Source organism: Semicossyphus pulcher, unplaced genomic scaffold (genome assembly GCF_022749685.1).
Source record: "Semicossyphus pulcher isolate SPU_LCO1_2020_fin unplaced genomic scaffold, fSemPul1.0.p SCAF_6, whole genome shotgun sequence".
In the NCBI taxonomy this organism is placed as follows: Eukaryota; Metazoa; Chordata; class Actinopteri; order Labriformes; family Labridae; genus Semicossyphus; species Semicossyphus pulcher.
In genome coordinates this window covers 20,217,967-20,230,621 of record NW_027211737.1, presented here as the reverse complement: position 1 = coordinate 20,230,621, position 12,655 = coordinate 20,217,967, and the positions used below count along the sequence as shown (strand labels likewise).

Here is a 12,655-nt window from a genome sequence, read left to right as displayed (position 1 = left end):
ACCAGAAGATGGAAAGACTGAGCCCGGTTTTACATCTGTATTCTATCCCGCGACTCACGCCTGCCATTTTAAAGATGAGCTCCAGATAGACGAGAAGAAGCCGTGTCTGGCAGTACCAGCACTGTCAATACAGTGCAGTTCGTGGGAAGAAACAAAATGTATTTCTCAGTCTGGAGGTAATGTTACAGTGTCGGTGATTAGAGCGTTTAAGTTAGCGGCACTTCCAAAACACTGTCAAACTCTCTGTGAACGAAGCGAGATCCTGACAGCGCTGTCTCCTCTCATAGTCGCTGCCTGGGAAAAAAAAAATGCAAAAACTGATTTGCATGATATCGACAGTGAAAAACACAGCGGTTCTCACAACATTGTTGACAGATTCTTTGTCTTTCTTCGCCCTCCCTTGTGGCTGCCATGATGCCACTTTTATTATTTTTTTCTCTCAGTATTTTGCCATATTTCATTTCATTTAATGCTCTTCCTCTCCTCTCCTCCCCCCTCCTCCTCCTCCTCTCTTTTTTCTTTCTTGCAGGTACGGATGCTGGAATCTTTGAGTTGATTGGAACAAATAGAAAGCAGACAAAAAAAAGGCAGATAAAGAAAGAGCAGAAGAGTGACGAGGAAGAAGAAGAAAGAGGAGAGTGAAGAAAGCATAAAGTTCTTTAGAAAGAGGAGAGAAAGAAAAAGACGGGGACGATGGGGAGGAAAAAGATTCAGATCACGCGGATTATGGATGAACGCAACAGACAGGTAAGTCCCTGGGGGGAGGGGAGGATGGATGAGTATGAGGGTGGGGAGGAGGAGGGGTGGAGGAGGGAGGAAGGAGAAACACCCTACACCCCACATAGCCCTGAACAATGAAGGTCTTCTGGGAGTCTGGGCAATAATGTGAACTGGGCAACAGAGAAGTGTATGAGGGGATATTGCTTTGGGTGGAGGAGTTCCATTGGCGAATAATGGCCGCTTTGTCTCCTCTAAATCTAACAAACCACTGTGGGACTTTTCCAAAAAGGGATTTGCATGAAAACATTTGTAATTCTCCAAAAAAAAAAGAAACCCTTCTGCATATCACTGCCTGCCCTGAGGGCTGCGGCCTGCACGCACAACTGTAGCACCCTTCACACACCCAACCTCTCACACCATGCCACCCAGTTTAGCTCACCAGCAGTGGAATATTACCGAGCGGCACCGGAGCGGCAGGGTGGGAGAAAACATAAACAAACAACCAAACAGAGATGGGATGGTCGAGAGTGACACACTGGATCGAGCCAACAGGGCGGAGATGAAGGGGAGACAAACACTGAATCAGTATTTTTCTTGAGCTAAATCAGTAACAGTACGAGTGCTGTAGCTTTCCTCTGCGTGGCAAGAGATACTTTTTCAAACCAGAGATGCTGTACATAGTAATTTAGGAAAAATAACAAACCTTGCAACAATGGATGTCATGCAGGACACATTTAAAGAACAGCTGGCATTACTTGAGAGAGACATAATAAATTGTGGACGACGTGATTCAAGCAGACACCACCGTCTGTGGCAGGAAATAGATAGAGACGCGGCTCTCTCACTGCCCCCGAGGCTTGCAATTGATCACTTCCTGTGGCACGACTGACCACTGACACTTTGTCAGCTTCCTGGCAGCCCAATTGGATCCATACGCTGCTAACGTGGCCCCTGGATCACAGGTCAAACCTGCACGTAGACACACACACCTTGTAAGATCACAGTCCGACTTCATTGGTTTGCCGCTTCTCTCTCGTGCGACATCCACAATGAGAGCCCTGCAGCCTATTCTCACAGAGTAAAGTGACACAAAGAGGCTCGGGGAATCGATCGGTCAATACTGGAGGAGTAATTGAAGCAGATTGTGACCTCTGTCCTGACTCATCTCAATGAGTGTGATCGCAAGTAACAAGAGGAGAGTAAGAGGGGTGCGAAAACTTGAGTGTGGGGAAGGAACTTCCAGAAAGCATGATTTACTGTCTGTGATACATAGCTTTCACCATATTCAGACAGCGGCCATTTTTCTCTGACGTCACGCTCAGGAAGCTCTAAAATTAAAGACATCTGACAGTTGTTATCCCTTAACTCCTTCTAGATAGAGCAGCAACTGAAAAGAATATGATAAGTGAAAATCCAGAGCGACATAGTGACATTTCTCAAGTTAAAACAACATAATTCTTAACCCATTATTATGTTTGGACAACAGCTAATGTTAGCTTACAGCCACTTACTAGCTAACAGTATCGTTAGCTAGTGGCTGACAAACTAATATTTCCGTCTGGAAGAGCATAAAATCCTAACTAATGTAGTGTTAGCGTAGCTAATGTTAGCTGGGAATTTAAGGGAAAGTAAAGTAAGCTAGCAAGTGGTGAAATGCAAACATTAGCTCTTGTCTAACATTAGCTTATCGGTCATAAAAGACATTGTCATACTTTGAAATACGGCCTGATATCCTTACTGTTCTTTGTGTTTTCAGTTGTTGACCAATCAGACTGTCAGATACCAGACATAAAGTGTGACATCATAGGAAAATGCCCACTTATATCAAAAGAGTTAAGAGTTTAGAGCACAAAAAATGTGTGCAAAAGATACATGGAAGAAAGATTCAAAAACAGGTGGGGAAGGTGTCTGATAGTATGTACCTATGTGCTCCTTGTCCTGATTTATGTATTTGTTATTGAAAAAGAGAGTGGCAAACAGAGGAAGAGCAAGGAGGAGGTCACAGAGTTTCACATGAGGACTACAGCTATCATGTTGCAGCAGCACCCACACTTCCTCCTTGCTGTTATCTCAGCCCTTCTCTCTCATCCCACCTTAGCCCGGGCCCGCCAGTCGCACCAGGCACTCCGGCTCCTGCGGATAAGGAGGGAAAGAGGGAGACAGGAAGGACACCTGAGGGGAATCGATGCCTGAGATATCCGGGCTTTACTTACAGAGAGAGGAGGAGGAGGAGGAGGAGGGAGGCGAGAGAGAGGAGAGGGAGGAGAGAAAAAAAATCAATATATCGCTGGATTTTCTTGTTTTGATCTCTTAAATGATAGATTACGTTTTTAGTTGTTTGCAAAAGTTGGATAGCAATTTCTTCCGAGATGATGTCATCCAGTCATGTGGAAAGCACCACATGCATGAGGTACGTTTGGCACTAAGTGTCATTCAACCTACGACCTAATTAAATGACATCACCACACTTTGTAGAGGCGGACATCACAAGACACAGAAACTTACATTTTCTCCTTAAAGAGAAAAAAAACAGCAAGAAAAAGGAAGCTTTTGATTTGCATATTTTCACTTCCTTTTTGAGGAAATGTCCCAGAACCCGAGCCAAATAAACACCAGAGGAATTTGTATAGTGTTGATTTCAACCTCACATTCCTTAAATACTTTTCTAGGTGTAAAACGTTCTGGCATCTTCTTAGAACTTCTTTTTTGGTCTTCTGCTTTTATGATTCATACTAAAATAATATAGTTTATATCACTAACGATAGTTATTTGACATAAAATAAACATAAATCATAACATGGTACAGTTCCCCTTTCAAATAAGAAATTTAAAGCTAATATAAAACTTCCCTTGATTCCTACATGTCTACATACACACCTCAGACTGCCGTCCTCTTTGGAGTGGCACCACTCTGTGTGGCTGTCAACGCTAACTTGCCACCTACGGGGCTACACTGCCCACCGTGCAGCGGCAGCATCACAGTGGGCACAGGGCCGGGCTCTCTCTGGGCGGCCACTTTGGGCTGCCACCCCCAGGCCCCGAAACACTTCCCGAGAGCAGGGGCAGAAGGGCCAGGCCTCCCTGGCGTTGACTGGCTGCCCGGAGCTCTGGACAGTGGGCAGCAGTGTGTGAGCCCTGGCTCCAAGCCCCCCGACCACTCAGACCCTCTCCCAGCCTCGGGCACATGAAAGGGCCCCCTGTGCCATAAACTCATGCGCTGCACACACAGAGTACACTCTTTTGCTCCAGCTAGCACACACACACACACACACACACACACCTACAGCACGAAATACATTCACAGGTGTGTGTGTACGTACACGCACTGGCATAGGTTCGAAACATAGCAGATTACACACTCAGACACATGCTCTGATGGTGTATTTGGTGTCTTGTTTGTGCAGCATAGACAAATGCATGCTTGTAAACACGTTTAAAACACATCTATCTCTCTGGAGTCAGTCCTGGGGATCGACTAATTTACTGCAATTGGCTCTAATTAGTGTAACCTCTCCAGCCAGTACACTCGGTGGGCTTAATTTAGGAGGACTTGTGCAAATCTGTGTGTGTATATGTGTGTGCGCTTGTGTGAGACATGTGGTTTCCAAGGGGGAAGGGACCCAGGGCCAAAGGTTAAACATGGATCAGGTCATCAGTGACAGGAAGTAAAAACAGGAGATCTCCCCACTCCCACAAACAACAGTCACACTAGCACACACACTTGGAAGATAAACTACACGTTTTCATGTCTTCCTACATACGCCGCTTCTCCTCCCTGTCAATGCAAACTGCAGCGCCGCCGCTGAAATAAAGGGGTCTTTTTGTTTCAGCGACAAAGCATTCTTCTCTCTAATCAACAGCACTGGGGTGAGAAAATGTGCGAGTGAAATTAACAGCAGGAAAATAATGAGGCCCACAGGGTAGCTACTCACCCCTGCACCCCTCCTCTAATTCCCTGTTTCCCACCTTCTACCATCTCCTTCTTTTTTACCACAGCAAGTGGCACTCCTCTCCGTCGTACGCTCATCTGCGAGACCTCACCTGGAAAAGGGCTCACGAAGCTCTCACCTTCTCTCCGCTGTGTATTTAATCTCTTTTTTTTTTTATTCCCTACTCTTACTCTCTGTTTCGTTTCTCATTCGCGTCTTCTTCACATGGCGTGTTTTGCTCTGTCACCTCACTCTCTTATTTTCACTCACTAGAGAGTCTGAAGGGTTTGTCTAGCTGTCAGATTCCTTCATCTGCTACAGTGCACATTATGTGTGGCCTTTAATTTAAAGTATTTAAAGTGAAGACAGTTGATTCAATTTATTCAAAATTATGTGTAAAAATCTAATAATGAAAATATATTTGTTACACAAAGACAGGAGATTTACTGCTTTTTTAAAAATGTATTTGACCGAAATTTGCAGTTTATTTAAAACTTCTATACGCCCTACTTTACTAGTATAATCAAATTATGCTCGTAATATTTATTTAGTTAAAAAAGCAGGTGTTAATAGGGTCTTCTTGCAGCAGAAATCAGTAAAACAATAAGCTGTAGTTGGACATTTAATCCTAAAAAACCCCCAACCGGCTGCTTTCTTTTAATGAGAAGTGAATATGATGCATACTGTGTCAGCCATAGTGCCACGACAAAAGTTAACCCACTTCAAATGAACGACAACGGAGTTATTTTTGTCACTCCGGCCACTAACTTGAGCCTCGCAATGTAACATCCACTTTTTGCTGTCAGTGGGTATATCCTTTTCTAGTTGCGGTTTTCAGCATAAACAGGAGCATACAGAGAAGGAGCCATTACAGTGTGTTCCTGAAACTAAATTACAAGCTCCGCCACGGAGAACAATAAAAAAACTAGCATGTATTTTAAGACTCCTTTGGCATAATTAAGACACCAATCAATCAGTCCTACAGGTTAGTGTAGAACTTAAGGTGGATCCTTTAAAATCAGCCGGGAGTCTCGTGGCCTTCTGTTCGTATGAAGGCGCACTGAAGGAGGATGATAAGTGGGCTTTTTAGGAGAGAGAAGAGCAGAGCATATATTAGAGGTGGGACAAAGCCTCTTTTGTGGTAATGCCTCCTCTTAACAGCTTCTTTGGCTGCGAGGCAGAGTTCAAGACCAGGTCTTTGGCTCCTCTGATTCCTTTTGCGTAAGCCCGTGTCTTCCTGCTCGGCCTCCGACAATGGGAGAAGTGTTTGTCTCAAGACCCATCGTCCTGCTCAGTGGCTGACTGACATCTATGTATGTGTGTCTTAGCGTGTGTGTGTGTCCTCATGGCCATGTTTGGTTTGCTAACCAGCAGTTTTTGGTGCCCGTCTCTCCTCCTCCTCCTCTTCCTCCACCTCCTCCCTCCTCCTCCCCCAGGGAAGCAGGCAGGAGGTGGGAAGCAGAAGCGAAGCCATTGTGAAGGGGAAGCCACTGGCCTCTTCCTGTTATGAGAGGAAATGCATACAAATGTGCTTCCTGTACGTCCGCCCCCTCTCTTCTCCCTCCTCCTCCCTCCCTCCCTCCTCTCTTTCTCTCTCCCCTCTCACCCATGTGGCACAGAAACAGCCACTATCCCTGCTTTTCTTGTTGTCCCTCTATTTGGCCTTTTTTTGTACCCCAGGAATCGTACGAATTTTTTAGCTTCAATGGAAAAAAAACATAGAAGGAAGGAAAATAAAGAAAATTAATTCAATCAAAATTTTAAAGAAAGAAAAACTCAGATTTTCCAAAAGAGGATGTGATTGCGACATGTTTGTGTGTTTACATGGGCGTGCGTCTGAATACATTTGTGTGTGCATGGGTCTGACTCTCTCTCTTGGGACTAGTTTGTGGAGGAGGACAGGGGTGAACGAATAAGGTGTCATTATGAGTCTCCATGATGCTATGCTTTTAAAGTGTGTGCTCATTATGGGCCAAAGTCATTGAGAATAAAACTAGATAACAACATGTGCTTATATAAATCGGTATTTATAAGTAGATACGAAGAGATGCAAGCATGAATTAAAGAGAATACGGCTGCTTTGGTTTTGAGAATTACCCCGATGAGAACATCTTCATAAATTTATGTGTAACAACGGACAAAAATCGACACAATTTTTTTCCCCGTGTTTTGGTGCAAGCATGTTTTTTTTGTGTGCGTGCATATGAAGATAGGCTTCACACTCTGGTTACCCATTTACTGTGAAAAGACACAGTCGGCTTCACACTCACACTTACAGTGGTCCCTTTTACCAGCACACATGGTCGCAAATGTGCTGTAATGTCGTGCTCTTTGTTATCAACATAGTGGTGTGTCTAACAGCACCCACTGACCAAGGAAACAAAGATGACACCCACACTGACATACGGGTGGTTTACAAAGGGTGTTTTTGGTTTAACAGCAAAGACAGAGGGCTCGTTCAGCGAGAGGAAAAGCTGTTCAACGGAATACACAATCGCCAGAAGTATAATTGTTTTAACAAGAAATAAAATGGGATTTCTACAGCTGATTTACTCAGAAAACTTTTCTCTAAAGGGACCACACGTTTGTAATCATGAGCCATTTTGGGCTGACACAGGAAAGGCTGCCGGTGACATCATCTGCTGGAAGTTTGAAGAGCTAAAAGGGTCACATGACTGCATCATGTGAGGCCATGAAGTAACAACAGGGAAACTCAAGATAAAAAATGGCGGAGCCGAGGTACAGTGCAAATTAGCACATCCCACATGATGTTTGCACCAGTATTTACCATCAAGACAGCCAACTGTCTTCTAAAATGTGTTTGTGCAAGCAAGCATGCTCCGTGTATGAGCCTGTGTATTTCTGGATGTCTGAGCATGGCGTTAGTAATATATGTGATTTGGAGGTAGCAGGTTGTACGTGTCAGATTGAGATGTGGGGGTGCGGTGGTGCGATATTTATGTAGGTGTTATTGTTTGGTCAGTTAAGGCTTTTCATAATCACACACTTATTCTCTTCCTGTGGTGTTGTTAAAGTCAGTCTACGTGTGAATTATAATATGTGAAAAATGCATGCTAGGCTCCTGATTTAAAGTGTGAGGCTCAGGAAAAAACTTTGATTGGATTCGTTTTACATGTTAAAAGAAAAGTACCAAATGTCAGAGTTTGGAGTTACTTGTTAGATACACAGTTTTGTTTGCGATCCAGGCTAGCATTTGGACCTCCGCCCCTTTGAGACCAGCGTCTTTCAACCTCTGGGACTCGCATACATGCACCCCCCACCCCCTGTGTGTGTGTGCCACATGGTGCCACCTTATGAAACATTAATGGCCCCAGCAGAGTGTGTGTCAGAGTGAGTGGGTGATAACGGAGCCAGGCCGGCAGCTAGCTGTGTCCTGCGTTTGCCCCTGGTGCCCTCTTGTATCCAAACACCAGGGGAAGACAACACTCGACATGTCCTGGTCGTGAAAAGTCAGCTTTGACCTTATGTCCTGGTGTTGCGTCTTATTTTCTGTTAGATTTGTATGCTGTTGTAAGGCTGGCACACGTCTGGATGCTAGTGCTCCGAGTGGGTTGGATATGACAATTAATCTTATTGTCACAGGATACCTTTTGATCTTACGCTGTTTAGACTGAGACTTGTTTTTTTTTCACATCTCCGTATGACTGTGTAAATGTCAGCATGGTATTTAGAGCCCAGGGGAGCTTTTTCTCCTTACGCCGTCGGTGAATCAGATGAGTGTTTGTGCCGCAGTACACAACCTGACATCGCACACGCCGGTTTGTAGGGAGTCAGAAAGTCGCGTCTCTGGTTTCAGCCTCTGTTGTCTGACACATAGCTCGTTCGTGACGCGGTGACATCACTGGAAAACTTTCAGGAGGGGAAGCGGGTCCAGGATCCTGCAGTTCATGCGGGGAGAAGAAGAGAGAGAGAGAGAGAGGGTGGAGGTGAGGGGATAGTTTGATATTCAGTTTCCCTGGTGCATCCTGGGAGATATGATTTCAGGAAATCCAAAACTATCTATCAATATCCATTCAATCCTATCTCCTCTTTCAGAGTTGTAGAGAGAAGATGTGAAGGGCAATGCATGATAGATTTATGCTGCAAATCTATTCATACATTACCCTGATCTGCCACACACAGAGACGGCTTTATACCCCTGTAGTTAACGTCTTTATTGTTGTATTCAGATCATTTTTAACTGAGTGTTCGGAGGTTTTCATTCTGTGTTTTTTGGCCCACTTAAGTGTCAGAAGAGAATAGACAAACATGCAGTTAATCAACAAACTGTGATCATTAGCTACCAGCTGGGCGCAGCTCTGGCACTACTTCCTGTCTGTAAAAAGGCTTTGTCGATACAGATCTCCAATGTAAATAATACACGCAGTCACAGAAGGAAATAAAAAGCGAGTTCGATATTAAAAGAAGAAAGCTGTGTTGCTCAGAGAACAAGGCTGGCAGTGGCACATTTTCTCCTTTCCCCATACAGCCAAAGAGCTTACACACATGGCTTGGAAGGGAAAGCAGGTGCAGCTCACTGGAATTAACTCACTTTCACTGCTCTAGTTTTGATCCAAACAATAGAGGAATAGAGGCTGTTCTATTTTGACAATGTGGGCACTTGTATGCGTGTGTTACTAAAGGTACCGGTCCTGGGCCTCAAACAGAGAGAGAGAGAAAAAAGGGCCCCATTAGAGAAAACAATATTTGTGGTTTAAGTTGAGTGTCACAAACAGCTTCAAGCGCAGTCAGGGAAGCCATCCGTTATTTATATCAATGGCCTGTTATTCATTTTGAGAGGCTGTTGATTGCAACACAACAACTGAACATTGTGCATTAATGTCACTGAGAGAAAATAGTACGCCTCAGCTATTTTCTAGATTAAAACAGATAGAGGTGTGTGTGTGTGTGTGTGTGTGTGTGTGTGAGTGGGAGCGAGAGAGCGAGAGCATTCAGGCCATATGAAAGGGACTATTTAACGTGACATATGTTCCACGGTGAACCCCCGTGCGCTTTGATGTACAAGCAATAACTGATCTTCTTTGCCGTTATCTGTCTGAGACACAGTGTTTTCAGTTCCTTAAATGCACGGCCAGCTTCGGGTTTTTTTTTCCTAGTATGGTGCGTGGACTGTTACATTCAGGGGGTTTTGAACCATGAGCAGACCTCACTTTCCTTTAATGGTGTTTCTCAGAGAACTAATAACTTATTCCTGCATTACAGTTTGGTTTTTTTACGTCAAAAAAGAAGGTTGATTTCTATTTTTCTTAACTTAGTTAACATTACCCCCCTATTTCTCTCCCTCTCCTCCCCAGGTGACATTTACAAAGCGAAAGTTTGGCCTGATGAAGAAGGCGTACGAGCTGAGCGTGCTGTGTGACTGTGAGATCGCCCTGATCATCTTCAACAGCACCAACAAGCTGTTCCAGTACGCCAGCACAGACATGGACAAGGTCCTGCTTAAATACACCGAGTACAACGAGCCCCACGAGAGCAGGACCAACTCCGATATTGTGGAGGTAAGATACAAGAAAAAAAACAGACGGCGCACATACGCACACACGCACAGACACGTGCACGCTCATGCAAACACACCGAAACGCTCAAACAGACAGATGGTTACAGCTTTTGTGACTCATTCAGCAACCCTTACTTCTCTCTTTTAGTCTTCACACCTCACACAGTGTAAGAAATAATTGCTCCCATAGTTTGTCTGTCTTCCCAAAGGGTTCAGTCCCAATATCAATCGCCTTTTAAAAAGACTTTTATTCAAGACAATATGTTTATTTAAACAGCTTCCTTATGTTTTGTGTTCTTTATAACATTAAGCTGTTAGCCTAGCATAGATCTGGACCTCTCAGACTTCTCCCCTGTGGTGTACAGTACAATCCCCAGCCATTGCCTCTGGTGTCTTGTCACCATTGATGCGCCTCTTAGACGAGGATGTTGATCTGACTTGCTTTGGACACATGTCGCCGGTGTGGCTCAAGGCGACGTTAAACAGTGCTGTCAGGGAGGCCAGTAGGCAGGTAGATAAAGCAGGAAATGACGCCGTCACCCTCCAGGATCCTTACGCTCTCAATGTGAACCTGTTATGCAACATTCACACTGTAGCTCTGACAAAACCCGGTGGGCCAAACACACACACACACACACACACAGGCAATGCATTCATGCAGAGTTTATCCCTTTCTCTCGCGCACACATTTACACTCACAACACGCTTGATTAAACTGCACCTGTCCCACAAAGTAGAGTTGAATAAGGCAGATTTTTCAACTGTCTGAAAATGTCACATACTGTATATACTCATTATTCTTTCCCTACAGTAACTCTTTGAAGCAATTTGATGCGTATATTGTGCTAAATATGCAAATCAAATAGCATTTTTTATTTGTGCAACATTACATTAAACAGAACATTTTACATGTTATACACATTTCATGCATGTTTACCTGTAATGAAGCATTAAAATGTTGTGTTTCATGACTTTCACTCCTACATTTTTTGCAATTTCTAATTTGACCACAATTACTCGATTTTTTAGCACACAATATGTGTAACATGTGGCAGCATAGAGGTCATAGAAAACCTCATCTGTGTACAGCTGTCTAGTGTTCATCGTTAATGCATGCTCGGTGCAGCCTAATGTTAACTCTTTACATCCACCAGGATGCATTTTATGCAGGAAACAAAACCTCAGTCCGCTCACAATTTTATAAAGATAGAAGGGAAAAATTGGGGCCGGTGAGTTGCGATGCAAACCCTTAACAGACACGCATCCATGGAGCTGGCTGTGCAGCCTTACCGCAGCATGGAACATGTTTTTATCTTTTCATACGGGTGTTGCTGGGCTCGTTGCCCGCCCGTGGATGGGCAGGCCCACGGGGAACACTCCTGCTTTTCCAGATGGCGCTCTGCACCTGACTACAAACCTTTACATTTTACACATTGATATCAATTGTTCTATTCTTTGAGAGAGATTTTAATTTGAACATTTGTTCCCATCCTTTATATGATAACCTCGTGCTTCATGTGAAAAAAACAACATAAATGTACGGCGGTATATTGCAAACTTGAGAGTGGTTTGCTGTTGTCATTATTGCCTTTGTTCCATCAATGTAGCTCATGTTAATGTAGCTCATACATCAAGTGGAACCAGCACTCAACATATGACTGACCTTAATGATGAAAACAAAGAGGGTGCATTAACATGGACAGTATTAAGAAGCACAAATAAATCCAGAAGCGACTGCATAACTGCTTTTTTGAAATGTACTATGTGCTCTTATTCTCTTCCTATAATTCATATTATTGAGCCATCTTCTTAATTATTAATCTTGTGAAGGCTATGACTTTTTAAACTTAGACTGTTGTCTAAAACATGGAATCAGTTCAGTCATAGTTATATGCTGTAAAACAGTAATCAGTAAAGCTGTTTACATCTTTCCTGTTTCCCTAAAGCTTACTTTGAGCCGTGTTAGAAATAAATATGAATTTCCACAGTTTGTGCAAAATTAATTGTATCCATGTATATAAGAAGGGATAAAAAATAATCCTCTATGCATTTAGAAAATTCACATTAACCAATTTTGCGACCACTCGTATCCCCACTCTTCCCATAAGCACTTATATCCGTAATGCACTGAGCCCTTCAGCCGCTGTATAGTGAGTGTATTAGCCTGCCCCGGCCCATGAAGAGAGCTGTCACATGTTCCAGCAAGTGCCTGTGACGAGAGCTCCCTGCTTTGAAGCTCTCTCTTTAACTGTGTCTCCATTAGGGAGCAGAGGATGGCTAACGTGTAAACAGCCATGTCAGGGGAGGACGCTAAAGAGCCTGGCGGGGGGAGAGCGCTGTGGAGCTCTACCTACACTGTGATCCCTGGAGTACCCTGAGCGACTCACAGCGGGGGAAATCGATCTGAAGAGGCCTTCAGCTTTAGCCGCGGGATTGGCCACGGGGCCGACACTAGCACGTTTCGCATGGGCGGGGAGGAGGGGTGTGT

At 44.1% G+C, this 12,655-nt stretch overlaps 1 protein-coding gene across 12 annotated transcripts in view; it reads left to right on the top strand.

Moving 5' to 3' along the window:
• Window positions 1-12,655, top strand: part of mef2cb (myocyte enhancer factor 2cb) — a 68,768-nt gene that overhangs the window by 29,177 nt on the left and 26,936 nt on the right. For all 12 annotated transcript variants that reach the window (XM_069683606.1, XM_069683615.1, XM_069683613.1 and 9 more), the window contains 2 exons: window positions 530-747; window positions 9,965-10,168. In XM_069683606.1, coding sequence (XP_069539707.1) covers window positions 694-747; window positions 9,965-10,168 — 258 coding nt within the window. In that variant the 5' untranslated portion in view covers window positions 530-693. The remainder of the gene's footprint in view (window positions 1-529; window positions 748-9,964; window positions 10,169-12,655) is intronic.